The sequence below is a fragment of the Jaculus jaculus genome, chromosome 1 (assembly GCF_020740685.1).
Source record: "Jaculus jaculus isolate mJacJac1 chromosome 1, mJacJac1.mat.Y.cur, whole genome shotgun sequence".
NCBI classification, from domain to species: Eukaryota; Metazoa; Chordata; class Mammalia; order Rodentia; family Dipodidae; genus Jaculus; species Jaculus jaculus.
In genome coordinates, this window is record NC_059102.1 from 281,240,948 (window position 1) to 281,257,338 (window position 16,391).

The 16,391-nt window shown below is 41.2% G+C and overlaps 1 protein-coding gene across 2 annotated transcripts in view; it reads right to left on the reverse strand.

Annotated features, from left to right (window-relative positions):
• Positions 1–16,391, reverse strand: part of Crb1 (crumbs cell polarity complex component 1) — a 214,155-nt gene that overhangs the window by 149,178 nt on the left and 48,586 nt on the right. For both annotated transcript variants that reach the window (XM_045141129.1, XM_045141128.1), the window contains exon 2: positions 7,030–7,608. In XM_045141129.1, coding sequence (XP_044997064.1) covers positions 7,030–7,608 — 579 coding nt within the window. The remainder of the gene's footprint in view (positions 1–7,029; positions 7,609–16,391) is intronic.

Below are 16,391 nucleotides of genomic sequence, written 5' to 3' on the forward strand. Positions count from 1 at the left end.
TTGCAATGCCCTGGCTCTGCAAGGCAGGGAAGCTAAGAAAGAGCCTTTTTTTTTTTCTTTTTCCTAAATGCCAGGGAGAGCTTTGGACTTCCCTCAGGGCTACAAGGCAGCTTTCTGATCCTGCCATTTTACAACTCTTCAGAGTAGGAGAATCTTACATTTTTATGCCTAGGATCTTTTAGTGTTCCTTCTGGGGGACACCAAACAGGAAAAGTTGGTTATGCCATCTAATACAGTAGGCTTGGTGGAGAACATCCCCCACAATGAAATGGCACTGCTCAGAACAGAAATCAGTCTACAGCCTTAGGGCTGTAAGCCACATACATACTCACACACACACATTCATTTTAAGCACACTTTTCATATAGACCCTAGACAGCCATTTCTCCTTTACACATTCATTCATTTATTCATTCAGAAGCTATGCATTCCCATTTTAAATTTCTATTCTATTTATAACTCTGGAGATCAAACTCAAACCTCATTATCAGGCAGGAGTCAGGAGATGCTGAAGGAGCTGGAGGAGCCAGAGGAGCTGTTGGGGCAAGGTCATCTATGGTGTCTAGGTCAAGAGCAGAGGGTAAGGATGAGTATGGGGGAGGGGTTGAATGAGAGCATATCCCTGAGACCTTGGCTAGAATTACTTGATGAGAAGAGCAGGTAGAGCAGAGAGAAAGCTGTGCATGCAGAGTGAAAAAAAATATATTTGAATAGAGGGTATTCTGAACCATTTGCCTGTATGTTGGTAATTTCTAAATCAGTGAGAATTTGGAAATCGAAAGTACCATTCTCAGATCATTTGGACCATTGTCCAGCTTATATTGTGGTCAGGCAGAGTAGCAGAGAAAGATAAGATGCTGTCCAAGAGTCATAGAGGCTTTAAATTCTTAAGGAGACCTGGAAAGAGCAAAACAAGGGTTAGAGAAAGGAAGCAGGGCTTAAGCTGAGTTTACACAGAACACCCTGGCCCATTAGGGTGAACAGGGCTTGCACCTCCCACGTGGGCAGAGGCCATACAGGTTGCAACTGTCAGAGGCTTTTTAGCCTGTTAGTGGGCAAGGAAGGCAACTTTGCTCCCAATGGCAAAAGCTGCTGGCAGTGGAAGATGAGACTTCAGGAGGGAGAGGGAGAGGAGGAAGGGAGAGTAAGGAGGAAGAGGGAGCATACTGAGATGATGCAATCGAACCAAAAGGCAACCCTTAGGGCACAGTAGACCAGAGAGTGAGAGAACTGAGGTGTCCAAGTGTGACTTTCTCAAGATCTGGGCTTGGGGCCCAGAAACAGCCGAGGGATATAGCCTGGCATGCCGGCATGGCAGCCACGTGGAGGGATTAAACACCAGAGCAGGCCAACCCAAGAGGGACACTTACTGAGAAGGAGGGAGGAGACAGAGAAGAGGAGTGGTGGGTGTGAGAGCCGGTACTAGGCAGAGATGTCCGAAACCAGAGGGTCAATGGCAGCTCAGTGGTCTGGTCAGGGGAAAGGAGGTCTGGCTGCCCAAATGGGCAGCTGGAAGCCTCCTATTTGAGTCGCAGTACCAGACATAAGGTTCAAGAGTGAACAAGACCAATGCAAACCAATCTGAGGCAAAGATGAAAACTTTTATTCAGGAAAAGCACAAGCTGCCTGAACTGACTCTCAAGAGCAGAGCACAGCCAACAGAGATTCCAGATAAACGGGCTTTATAGGGCTCTTTAGTTGGGGGAAGGCGAAGAAGGGAAAAGAATCATTCTGCTGTTGTTGGTGTCTCCAATTTGGAAGCCTGTCCTGACCTAACAGTAAGCATCTGAATGGGGTGAGTTCATTAATTCATCAGTTCACTTTAAGGAAGACCTCGATTTCAGAATGATTCATTGCAACTTAAACTGGAAGCAGATACATGCTCAGCACCCATCTTCTTTTCACTAGGGAAAGTTTGCAGCGCTTTCTTTGAACTTTAATTGGAGGTTTTGGTTTTTTTTTTTTTTTTAACAGCATGAAGTGTATTTTATTTATTTTACGGCAGATGGATAAGCATGTACCTGTATATTATTAAACATGCAATGAATTGACTGGTTAAATGATGTCTGATTGTACGTCCAGCAATATAATTTATTCAATTGGAGTTTTTACTGAAGTACAGCAGACGTTCACCGGCAATGTCAGTGGCCTTGCACCCCACTTGTAGCCATGAATTACAGAGCCCCTGAAGCAAGGAGTCACAGTGGAGTCTTCACACAATGTTGAACCCTCTCCACATGGCATGCCAAAGCGAAGCTTTCTCCCCTCCTACCTCTCTGCCTTATAAAATTTATTACCTTCCCTTGCCTTGCTGCTCAGAAATACTTGGCTTTCCCTTGTAAGCCTAGTTCTTTATGATCACTCTAAATTCAGATGTAGCGCACAGCAGCCCCATCACGGTAATGTACTCTGCAGGATGCATCAGGAGCTCTAGGGCTATGTCAGAGCTCTCACAAGCAGCCATGCTGGTTGCTCTTTCTCTCTTTCTCTCCTTTTCAACTCTGGCTTTCCCCTTGATTCTTCACCTTAGCTGGGTTCCTGTAAATTGGCTTGAACTACCACAAACACTGGCGATCACGGGGTGATGATGAAGTAAACAAACCTCCTGGTGTGTCTAAATGACAGTATCATGCAAGAAAAGTTTCCAAATGAAGTTGCTATGATCTGAATTTCTGGCTTTCAGCCCCAGCTCTGTTGGAGTCATTAATTAAGCTTGACCCTCTGAGGTAGTGCCCAACCATTCCTGTTTCACCTCCCTCTGGATAATTGCTAATGGATATTCAGAGCTGAGAACCACCAATGAGCTACCAGAACACAAGCAAGTCTGTGAGTGAGATGGATGAACAAACCTCCTATGATAACCTGTACCCCTGCAAGCCTAACCAGTTAAGAGAAGATAGGACTTTTACTGCCTATGAGTCCTTCATATAAATTGTCTTTTCCAATCATGACTTATACACACTGCCTGAAACACACAGATTATAAAATTTCCCTACTTTCTTAGAAAACAAGGGAAATAAGATGATCCTATAGGAACAGGGCCATTATATCAGTGTATTTACCATGAAGGCTAATTGAAAAGTTAGGTACCACAGACAGCTGTACAAGCGTCAAAAGTGAAGGGGAAATTTGGCATTTAAATTTGACTGATAAAACACAAATCTAAGTAAAGGCTACATAGGGAAAGGATGAAAAACTAAATGGATGAATGTAAGAATGCACAAATGCACTGAACTTGCCTCAGACAAGGACAAGGAGACTACAAAGATAAAGCAAGAAGAATGGTCACAATGAAGAACTGACTTATAAGGTGGACAGAAAACAGGGAGAATGAATGTGAGGACTAGGAGAGGAATGAGACCCAGTTACCAACTCAATCTATCATTAAGACAAAATTATATCCATAGAAGACTATTAGCAATTAACATGGAATTCTGTTCTTTTCTCTTTAAGAGATGAATAAGAACTGGCTTGCTATCATTGTTCTGTTGCATCATCCTTCTGCACAAGAAGCCATGAAGCCAGCCTTCCAAATAGGCTGCAGTATTGGTCTGTGGACCATAGGGGGCAAATTTGAGTTTAGGATGAAAGAAATACTAATAGGAAACCTAGCTGCTCTGATCCACTAAGCCTACTGATTAAACATTAAACATGAGTATTTTTTCTTTAAAATTTTTTCATATTTTCAATTAAAATGTATATATTTGTAAGGTGCAATTTAATATTTCTATATCACTATGCATTGTGGTATGATCAAATTAGGCTAATTAGCATATCTATCAATACAAATACTTTTTGGTGATGAGAGCATTTACAATCCTCTCTGGTAAATATTTTGAAATATGTATTTCTAAGGTTTGGGAGTGACCAATAACATGCAAACCACTCTGAGGCAAAGATGAAAGCTTTTATTCAGGGAAAATATGAGCTGCCAGGACTGACTTTCAAGAGCAGAGCACAGCCAACTTGAGATTCCAGATAGTGGGCTTTATAGGACTCTTCAGTTGGGGGAAGGTAAGGAAGGGAAAAGAACTCCTTTGTTCTTCACATTAGCCATTTCAAATAGCCAGGGTGTGAGACCAGAACAGTGACCAGGTGACTTACAAGAAAATGACCTGGGGGCATTGCTAATCAAGGAAAAGATAATGGCTGGGCAGTTTCTTGAGGAATGTGGGTGGATAAGTCTCTGTTGCCATCCTGCTGTCCTCAGTGACTCCACTTTTGGAAGCCTGTTTCAACATAACAATATTATTATTAACCACAGTCACAGTGTAATAGAACACTAGGACTTATTTCTTCTATCAACTGTAACTGCATGTCCATTGGCCAACATATCCTTCTGTGTCTACTCCCACACACACCAGCCCCTACTTGCCACCATTGCACACTTCTGTGAGTTTGAGTTGTTTGAATTCCACATATAAGTGAGATGTGTCTTTTTGCTTGGCTTAATATAATGTCTTCTAGGGTCATCCATGTTGTCATTGCAGAACACAAATGGCCAACAGGTACAAGAGAAAGATGCTCAACACATGTAATCACTAGGGAAATTCATACTAAAGTCCCAATCTACTACATAGACGAACGTCAAAATGAGTCAAAGGTACTATTGGAGAGGATATAGAGAGAAGAAAACCTTTTTATCCTTTAGCTATATTATAAATAAGCATAGTCATTTTTCAAAACAGTATGGATGGGCTTTAAATAGCTAAAAATATAATTATTATATGATCTCCACTATTATGCACAAACTAAAGGAGTGGGAATAATTATGACAAAGAAACATATGCCCTCTCATGCTTATTGCAGTACCATTCACAATAGCCAAGATTGGTAGCAACTAAAGTGCCCATTGCCCATCATTGGATGAATAAAATTCATTTAAATATAGCATAAACACAAAGGAAAATTAGTTAATACTTATAAATCTGAATGTAAATTTTAATTTACGTAATGTTCCAGCTGGGATTGCACAACTAACAGTACATAGCCACTTACAGGTCTGCACACCAATGACTGATAGGAGGATAGGACGCTTTTTATCTAGAGACTGATGCCTGTCAGAATTTGGCCATTTCATTCATGATAGGATGTTCCATGTTAAAGGAAAAGAAAACCATACCATATGTGGTGGTTTGAATCAGGTGTCCCCATAAACTTAGGTGTTCTGAATGCTAGGTTCACAGCTGATGGAGATTTGGGAATTAACACCTCCTGGAGGGAGTGTATGGTTGGGGGTGGGCTTAAGGGCTTTATAGCCAGTTTCCCCATGCCAGTGTTTGGCACACCCTCCTGTTGCTGTGGTCCATCTTCTGTTGGCCAGGGGGTGATGTCCACCCTCTGCTCATGCCATCGTTTTCCCCTGCCATCGTGGAACTTCCCCTCGAGCCTCTAAGCCAAAATAAATCTCTTTTTCTCAGAAGCTGCTCTTGGTTGGGTGATTTCTAACAGCAATGCGAACTGGACTGCAACAGTAAAGTGGTACCGAGGAGTGGGATTGCTGCTGGACACCTAACTATGTGGTTTCGGCCTTTTGGAGCTGATTTTCAACAGGAATGTGGAAGGAGTTGAAATCTTAGCCTAAGAAATGCCTTGCAGTGCTGTAAGTACAGCTTGACGGACTGTTATGGTCTGAGCTGCAAGACCTGAATGCAGTAACAACTATGGACTGTGAGGTTTGGCTTATGAGGGTGAGAAAGAGCTTTTGCCTGGACTGGGCTAGCAGTTTATGTGAGAAGCTTGCTCTTGTGCCCATGTCCTGAGAAGTTGTGCAGGGTTGCTTTGCGTAGAAATGAACTGGTGTGAGCAGAGGGATATGGCACAGAAAGAAAAATCTTTGGGTGAACTATTGCCCATTCAGCTGCAACTGAGAGATTACAACCTTTGAGACTGGGCTAGCTGACCTGCGCTGGGGCAACAAAAAGAATGTCGACTCTTTTGAAGGGGCCTGAGTGCTCAAGGAGTGTCCTGTTCTTCAAAGTCTGCTTTATTCCCCCCTGGATTAACAAATTGGCACCCTACCTGGTATCGTGGAGTATAAGAAATGCTGGAAAGAGGGTCATTGAGTTTGCAACATGGTCTTGTGTTTTGGAAATGGCCATGGGCAGTGTGAAGTGGGTTTGCTGGTTGCCTGCATAGAGACCCCATGGGGCCATGATGATGAACCGTGGCTTGCAGTGGAGACCCAGTGGAGATGCTGGGACCATGAGATGGCTGCCGAGGAGCTGCCGGCCCCGATGAAGTTTCCCAGGACTATGAGTAGCCTAGCTGGAGGGGCAGAATTGGAATGCCAGAGACTTGTTGCTGGTTAGAATTATCGGACTTGAAGATTTGTCACTGGTTAGAGTTGCTGCACTTGAAGCTACAGAGTTTGATATTTGCCCTGGTTGTTTTAAATCTTGTATTGGTTGAATGTTTCTTTGCTATGCCCAATGCCATCTTTTGCAGTGTGAATATTTATTCTGTGTCATTATGGGTTTTTTGAGGTTATATTTTGGTATTATGGCTCAGTTAAAAGATCTTGGACTATGGAGATGTATGAACATCATTGGAATTGATGAAAACTATGGGGATTTTTAAAGTCAGACTGAAAGCATTGTATTTTACATCATGTATGGATATCAGTTTATGGGGGCCAGAGGCGGAATGTGGTGGTTTGAATCAGGTGTCCCCATAAACTTAGGTGTTCTGAATGCTAGGTTCCCAGCTGATGGATATTTGGGAATTAATGCCTCCTGGAGGGAGTGTATTGTTGGGGGCGGGCTTAAGGGCTTTATAGCCAGTTTCCCCATGCCAGTGTTTGGCATACCCTCCTGTTGCTGTGGTCCATCTTCTGTTGGCCAGGGGGTGATGTACACCCTCTGCTCATGCCATCGTTTTTCCCTGCCATTGTGGAGCTTCCCCTTGAGCCTCTAAGCCAAAATAAATCTCTTTTTCCCAGAAGCTGCTCTTGGTTGGGTGATTTCTAACAGCAATGCGAACTGGACTGCAACACCATACCACCTAAGGTAAAGATGTAATCACACTTACCAGAATAATCTTGGGGACAGATACAAGTGTATCTTCCTATCTCATTGAGGCACACGGCACCATTCTTGCAGGGATCTGAAACACATTCGTCTACTTCCAAGTCACAATGCCTTCCTTGGTATCCTGGGACACAGAAGCAGGAATAGCCATTGATTCCATTCTGACACATAGCCCCATTGTGACAAGGGCTGGAGGCACACTCATTGTGCTCTATCTCACAGAACCTTCCAGAATATCCTGCAGGGCAGATGCAGACAGGGTGCACAGGGTCTTGATGGCATGTGCCTCCATGCTGGCAGGAGCTCTCACCACAGGCAAGGGTGGCAGTTTCACAGGTCATCCCACTGTACCCAGGAGGGCATTTGCACAGAAAGCCGATATCTCCGGGGGTGCTCACACACATGGCACTTCCTTGGCAGGGATTTGAGAAGCAAGGATCTTTCTCATCCACACAGTCTTTGTCCACATTATTGGCTGAATGAGAACAGGAGCAGTTGTCTTGTGAAAAACCCTTGCATATAGAATTGTTTGAGCAAGAACTTGACAGGCACCTGGTGGTGTTTCTATTGCAAAAGGAATCTACAAAGAAAAATTTAAAATATCAAGATTAAGCTTAGAGATGATTGAGGGTAAAATTAAAGAACATTTTTCCCAAATATTCTCATTAATGAAAAACATCATTGGCTGCATTCTAATTTTGAGTTTATTTCCTAATTTCTTCAAGAAATCTTGAATAGTTACTAAGAAAAAAACAAAACTGGGACTGGACACATGGCTTAGTGGTTAAGGTACTTGCCTGTGAAGCCTAGGGACCCAGATTTGGCTCCCCAGATGCACAAGGTATCACATGGGCAACGTTGCCCATGAGCACAAAGTGGCACATGCTTCTGGAATTTGACTACAAAGGCTGGAGACCCTGGTGCACCAATTCTCTCTCTTTGTCTCTCTTGCTATCACTCTTTCTCTTTTTCATAAAAAAAGCCAGTCAGCTTTGGCTTAAAAAAAAATGGATAAACTACTTTCCCCTGCACGTTCCTTTTCTTAGTCTAAGTGCAATTGAGTAGTGGCGAGGTGAAATAGGTGTTGATTCTCCCATTACTGAAATGTTTGGTATTCACATTCTCGCAGCAGATTCTAGAGATTACTAAATTATGATGTATAAGTGCCTTTGACCAAGTTGGTTAGCTGAAACAAATATTTAAATGAATCTTATTATCACAATCACCATTATATGTTCTTTAAGGCAAAGAAATAGAAAAATAATAAACTTTGAATTAGTTACTGAAAATCCACTTTCTGTACTACATATGAGAGGGATTTTATATACATTATCATTTCTTATCCTGTCAGAAACTCAAAATAATTACGTATACTTTACAGACTAAAATAGATTATGCCTCACTACAGAGATGCTGGTGAAGAGAAGTTCATAACTTTTTATTTTCCTGAAATCATCTCAGTTCCAGGAATATAGTTTAGAAACTCTGATTGGAATAAGGACTTCTAGGAAAGCAATTCTATGATTCTTTTCACATTAATTGGATACCTGAATTCTATAAATCTTCCCCAGATATACAAATATTATGACTTCAGCATTTCATTTTCTTTTTATTTTCTAAGTTTTATATATTGAAAATTTGTATGATTTGGCAGTTGTATCAACCCATAAAGCACTCATTTTTCATGTGGATTTATCTTACATATTACTCTCTTATTTTTATTCTCTTTTTTATAATACTGCTCAGAAACATAACAGCATTGCAGGCTTGTAGTGAAAAAAGTTTAAAACTGGGAATGTGCTCTTAAATCACAAGATTAAAATAATCCTTTACCATAGCAAGGACCAACTTGTCACTGACATTTGTTCTTTGTGTTCCATCTCTCCTCTCCTTCTTTCCATTGTTTCATATCATGGAATATTCAGACCCACTCAGGTTTTGGTACTGGATGTAGTTTTACAGGGCCAAAATTTTATGCCTAGATTTTCTGGAATGGCTTGGGGGTTTCTGGAATAGATTCTCTGATTGGATTAGGTTTAAAGATGCGAATGATTTTATTGTCATTAGTAAAGGGAGCTGGTAGCCCAGTGAATGAATGAACAATGCTGGACCTTCTCTAGTTTAATACATTTAAAACCATAGTTATGGAAAGTTGAGATGTTAGAACTGATTGATTTATTGGTTAAGATCTATTTATGCACACTGGAAGTGTTTAGAAGATATACTTTATGTCAATACTATGAAAAAGAAATTGCAAAGAAAGCCTTGACTCTGTGTGTGGGGGGTGTTATATGTGGTGTACAGGTGCGTACATGTAAAGATGCATGCACATCTGCACGTGAATGGGAGGCTAGGGAACTGTGGATGCCATTCTCTACTGCTCTACCCCTGTTTCCTTGAAATGAGGTCTGTACCTGAGCTCTGAGCTGCTATTTTCAGCCAGTGAGCTCCAGCGATTCACTGGATTCCTTCCTGCCATGAACTGGTGTTACAGAAATGTGTGACTACATTCAGCTCTTTACATGGGTGCTGGAGGATCAAATTCTTCCAGTCTCAGGACCTCATAGACCCTCATGCTTATGCATCAATCACTCTTAACTTCTGAGCCGTCCCCAGCCCAGTCTTGGCGTCTTTAAAGAACTCTGTGATCACATTACTCTGAAGGTTAAACCATAAGTGAGTTTTCTTACTGAACTGTGAAACAAGTGCATTGGAAATAATTGGATCATGGGCTACTAGGGACCAAATGGTGACACTTAGCTACCAAAACAAGGTGGGTGTGATTACTACAGACTGCAGTCAAAGCAACAAGCAGAATCATCTGGCATACATAGACCTGTGACATTATCTAACTGATCATAGTGTTTCTGGAAATAAATCACACTAAAAGCCTCTCAAATCCTTACTGGATATATATATAAGCAGGAAAGTTCTAGGGCAAGTACACAAAATCCTAACCTGAATTCTAAGTCAAATCACAGCTTCTCAATTATGCATCTATATGCCAACAGGTAGGAAATAAATCTACCTGAGATCCAGAGAGCTTTAGCCTCCATGAACCCTGCAATGACACAGGCCTGTGAAGACATCCTTGCTAAGGAGAGGGACAAGTGGAATCCAGCCTCTCCTGAACCCTAGACAGAAACACAACTCTCATGGGCCTGTTTCATTGTGGAGATGACCAGTGATCTCTCTGGGTGTGTGACTCTGGATTATTTGCCCATGCCCCTAAAAGCTACTACTTATCAATACAGTTCCAAACACAAAAAGGTTTTGTAGTAGGTCCAGGCTATTGTGCAAGCTGTTCCATAGCCTAAGCCATATGATTCAAAATGGTGTTTGGAGTGGAAGTGACAGGTAGGGATGAAAGCTGGAGTTTGGGTTCTATTAGGTTTTCTATAAGTAAATCATCATAGCACAACCCTTAGAATTTTAGAACAAAATGTTGGAAGTTCTTCATAGACAACTACTTTCTTTTCCATCATTTTTTTTTGTTGTTCTGCTACTGAGCCTTAGAGAACACTGAATGCTTAACCATGAGCCACAAAGTTGCTATATGGAATGAGCTGACATCAGGGAAGGGATGTTATTTGAATCCATAGTCTACAGCACCATGAATGCACAACAGTGCTCCATCATCAAATAGAAATGATACATACATACGGGCAAGAATGTTCCCTGAAGGTGTAAGTAATTTCCATAATCCTTGCTCTTGCTGCATTGCCTCCTCTCTCCTGGCATATACCTATGGTCAAATAAAGACTTCACAACTACTGGGCTGGGGAGATGGCTTAACAGTTAAGGCACTTGCCTGAAAAGCCAAAGGACCTAAAAAGACCTAGGTTCAATTTCCCAGGACCCACATAAGCCAGATGCTCAAGATGGCACTTGCATCAGCTGGAGGCCTGGTGTACCCACTCTTTCTCTCTTTTTCTCCCTCAATTCCCCCCCACATCTCTATTTCTTTCTATCTCTCAAAAAATAAGTAAATAAAAATATTTTAAAGACTCCCAACTACCCAGTCATAGGAACAGAAGACTTGGTTTATAGATAGTTCTGTACAATATTTAAATATTATTTTTAAATAGACAATTGTATCACTACATATGCTTTTTGAGTAATCCCTGAAGGATGGTAAGAAAGAGGATTCCTCCTTCTAAACAACATTTTAAGTAGAGAAATTATTCACTTTGCTTTTAATAACAAATTGCCAGAGATGTAATTATACAACAATTATAATAACCTATTGTCTGTGGCCAAGGGTTTGGCTAGAGGGTTAGAAATTTGGATGAAATAAGATTGAAAAATTCCTAACAAAGAAATTTGGAGGAAGGATATGCTTCTGAATGGGTGAAAAATAAGAATCCGCTTTTCCTAGATGAATTGTCAGCAAAGAGTGACCTCAGCTAATGCCTTTAATAATCAAATTGATGGGATGCTGTGGCTGTCAATTTGCCTTTGTCCCAATTCACCTCTACCATCACGCTATGGGCTTATGAAAAAGCGACAGTGGTAGTAGGAATGGAGCTCAGCAACATGAACATCCACTTAATCATATATTAAATCCAGGTAAAATGACTGTTGAATCTTCAATCTGCCTGTAGCAGAGACCCATAGTAAGTCCCCACTATGACACCATCACTTATAGGTAATGAGCTAGCTGCCAGTGATAGCTTGATTACTTTGAACAGATCCTATCTTGTATTGGCCAATGTTTTATTTTGATCAGACAAGACACTCTGTATATGAATTTTTCCTGTTTGGTGTGCAAATTGCTTGCTAAAACTACTACCTGTGGACTTAGAGAAAGTCTTGTCTATAGTCATGGTACCTTATATGTCATGGTTTCTAGTGAATAAATAAACTCAGTGGTGGGAAGATTGCTGAGTGGTTACAGAAGCTTGTTTACAAAGCCTGCCAACTCAAGGTTCAAGTCTCAAACCACCCACGTGGGCTGGATACAAAAAAGTTGTGCAGACATATGCCATTTGTTTATAGTAGCAAAAGACCCAGATACACCACACCCTGAACATGCAAATAAATAACTAAACTCACTTCACAGAAAATGAAGTGGACAAGTGATTAGATGTTCATGAAACTCTCTGGTCACATGTTCCCTACTCCCCTCAAGCAGGTGGTTAGACAGGTATGGAATGGCCTTTTGTATACTCAAGTACAGTGTAGATGATGGTAGTAATGTGTAGGGATAGAACAGATTCTCCATAAAGCCATATAGGCTGAGTTAGCATCCAGTAAATCAACTGGTAGATAAATTTAATTTATATATACATGGAAATATCACTCCGTAATATGGTGGAACAGAAACAGCCAGAAAAATATAGAGGGCTTGGGCTGGAGAGATGGCTTAGCGGTTAAGCGCTTGCCTGTGAAGCCTAAGGACCCCGGTTCTAGGCTCAATTCCCCAGGACCCACGTTAGCCAGATGCACAAGGGTGCGCATGCGTCTGGAGTTCATTTGCAGTGGCTGGAAGCCCTGGCGTGCCCATTCCCTCTCTATCTGTCTCTTTCTCTCCCTCTCTGTCCCTTTCAAATAAATAAATAAAAATGAACAAAAAAATTAAAAAACTATGTAGAGGGAGAGCTGTTGTGCCAAAGGAAGGAAGTCAAGCACAATATTTCCATTCACATGATGCCCTAAAGAAGACAGAATTATTATAATGCAGAGAACATCAGTTTCACCAGGTAACAGGAAATGACAACTGGAAGATGGTAGGATGGGACTTTTATGAAAACATTTAATGTCATGACTGTGATGTTACTTAGTGACTACTCATTTTGTAACAGGGAAATTGGGGTTCTGGGGTGCTTCCTGGATCCCCAAGCCTTGAGTTCATATCTGCAAACTAACCAAACAATTGGGAATTCCAGATTCAAGAGGGTGATTTTTAAAACACTATAATTTATTCAGATTTTACAAAGGAAGACAGAAAGGGAAAGACTGAGAGGTAAGTGGAAACAAAGTGGGGAGAAGAGAAGTACACCAGGTGGACCCCAAAAGCCCATGTGGCCCACTAGCTCAGGGGTCCTTGTGACCAGATTGGGAGCTGGGGAAAAAAGTGTGGAAAGAAAAGAGAAAAGAAAGTTCAAGAAGCTCCTTTCATGTGGGGAGTTGGACAGGATAAAGAACCCATGTGTAGAATAAGGGATAGGGGCCCTCCCAGCTCCCTGTTAAGGCCTAGGCTGAGCTCCGGGCTGGGCCTGGGCCAAGCAAGCCCAGGCCCAGCCTAGGGAACAATTCACCCACAGCTGGAAGTTCCCAAGAGATCAAACAGCAAGAGCCTGCCCTATCTTTTTTTTGCTTTTTTCTTTTAATCTTTTTTTCTTTTCTAAATTTTATGTATTTATGAGAGAGACAGGCAGATAGACAGAATGGGAGCTCCAGGGCCTCCATGCACTGCAAAGGAACCCCAGACTCATGCATCACCTTGCGCAACTGGCTTTAAGTGGGTCTTGGGGAATTGAACTTGGGCTATGGCTTCTCAGGCAAACATTTTAACCGCTAAGGCATCACTCCAACCCCCTGACCTGTCTTTGCAAAGGTATTTATAACTGTAGGGTGGTGAGCAGTCTTTGGGCCCAGGTAAACCAGAAGGCCAGATGGCTGGTTAGGACTAGGGGCTGTCTCAGGAAGAGATTAGCTTAACTTGACCAATCACAATGTTTAAATCCTATGAAAAACCACCATCCCCGGAGGGATCCTAACTGTGGAAAAACAGTTCTTTGGAACTAGGCAAGAGATATGAAAAACTTTCCTGCTCTTTTTACCTTCAGGGGTCCAGTCACACTAACTTTACCCCTCTTCAATACTGCCTCTCATGAGAAGACACTCTAACTGCTGTTAGAGGACAAAGGGACAATGATGTCAGATTGTTAACTGTTTCCTGCTGAATGGGGCATGAAATTGTGGCAGAGAGGGGAACTATTCTATAGGAACACAGAAGTGTATTGATGGAGTGCAGGCAGATAGTCTTGAAAGAAAATGTTAGGGAGAAAGAATAAAAGTAAGGAGTTAATGAGAAGTGAGCACAGAGCAAAGCAATCTGGTCACCTTCAGGGTTTTCCTTCTTATGGACTTGTAGGCCCTGGGGGGCATTCGAGGGAATCCAGGGAAATGGACTTGGATTGTCTCAGGACCATCTGAGAATGAGCTGGCCGAGATTTTCTCCTCGAACTGTTCATCGAGTGGCATACTAGTGTCTGACATAGTCTGAATCTGTTTCCATATGACTTGTAAAGCAGTCACGATATCAGCAGAGTTATCAGAAACATATATACAACATTTAACTTTGATACCATGTTTTGTATAATAGCCTTCCAGAGTGTTCCTTTCTAAGTTTGTCCTGGGAGTAGCCAGGTCCAAAAGTTTGTACCATAGAGTCACTGGGTGCCATGAAAGCTGTACAAATATATTTTTGGTCTCAGTACTTACTCAAGGATGTCCTGGCACAAGTTAAAAGAGATTCACTGTTGTTCCCAGTATAAGACAGTCTTTTGAATTAAACGACCTTTGGTCAGAGTCATCTCTCTATACATTGCAGATTTAAAAATGACCCTTTCATTGTTTTTTCCTTAATATAGAACTAGAGCTATTAGAACTGGGGACAACATTTCTTAAGTCCTTGCTTGTTTCCCTCTTGGAAAGCTCTTGTTGTATTACTTAATAGGGCATTTATATATTTGAGATATCCCTTTATCTTTGGTTATACATTTCCCTCTGAGTGTTTAAGACCAAGAGAATAGCCAATATTTAATCAAGGATTAATTTTGGAGGTCACTAATGGCTCTCTAAAGGAGATATTAGGGACACAGGAGTAGCCCTATAGCTTAATTGTATTTTTCTGTCTGTTTGAATGAGTCAGGGCTATACTGGCCAAGAAGTTTTCTCTTCTTTGGGAAGCCAAGAGGATTGATTGTTTCTCAACTGTGACTCTCCTGTTTCAGACTGTACACTAATTTTGTTTTTGGTTTGGGTCTCCATATCCTCCCTGATCAGGAAGACATGTGACTTACCATGGGGGAAGTATAGAAGTATCCCATCATCTCCAGTGGCCTCATGACCTGGAACACAGGCCAACATAGTAGCCTTTTTGCTACAGTGATTCCAACTGGCTTCTATTGAGGTGATTAATACATTTAGAAAGGCAGTTATACCAGCCTAGATGTATGTACATATTCTGAAATAGATATGGTTAAAGAATGGTACAAAAGCTTAAAGTCATTTTGTCCAACCTTTTAAAATTTGGTTGTCTTGTGGCAGCATAGGCCATATCTGAGGCATAGAAAGTAGGCACATCTTACCCTTTTAATATCGAATAGTTAAAAATTCAGGCAGAATCTGTTATCAGTCTTGAAAACAATACAAATATAAACCAATTAATTTAACCTAGAAATTGTCAGAAAAGGACAGGTAAGACGGTATAAAGTCTTAGCACCTGTAAGTGAAAACATGTTTGATTATTCCAGATACTTGTGTAGGTACCAATTACCCAGGCAACATTGGAAACAGAACCACAGAGCTTGTTCTTTCAGATGAGGACCATTGTTTGAGCATGAGGCTGTACCCTAAAGTAGGGAATGTCTTCAGAGTTCATTTTGTTATAAGCATTGGACTTGAGATGCCACAAATGAGACAATTACTTTACATATAATAGAGCAGAATCTGGTCATTGTTGAGCCAAGACAGCTGAGCTCTAATACTACCCTTGAAAAATCTGTTTTGAAAGAGAAAACACCAATTGACAACCAATATTATTAGTTTAATCTTAGTAGCAATTGATTTTATGTACCACAGAAATTTTTTTTCTGGTTTTCTGAGGTAGGGTCTCACTCTAGCCCAGGATGACCTGGAATTCACTATGTAGTCTCAGGTTGGCCTCGAACTCACAGCAATCCTCTATCTCTGCCTCCCGAGTGCTGGAATTAAAAGCGTGCACCACCACACCAGGCTCAGAAATTTTTATTAACATAAAACAATTTCATGTTTTACCCATGACTTAAAATTGATAAAGCTTAGGCAACTTTCCCAACATATTTTACCTAACAGGAGCATAAAGGTTATGAAGACTGAAATTAAATAATTTAAGCCTAAGTGATTAAACCTAGTGAGGACCATTCAATAGAATTAGAATAAAACAGAAGCTACCTTTAAAGTCACAATGTCTTCAGGTATGAGTACCACAGCTTCGGAAAATAAACACACATGAACTTTTACCTTAAGACTCAGTTTCTCCAACAGTTAAAACCTTTATAAATAGAGGAAACTAATTTACTGAGAGTCTTAAAGCCAGTTTTTTTTTTTTTATAGCCATAACAAATTAGCATCAGTGAGCTGTTAATGAATGAA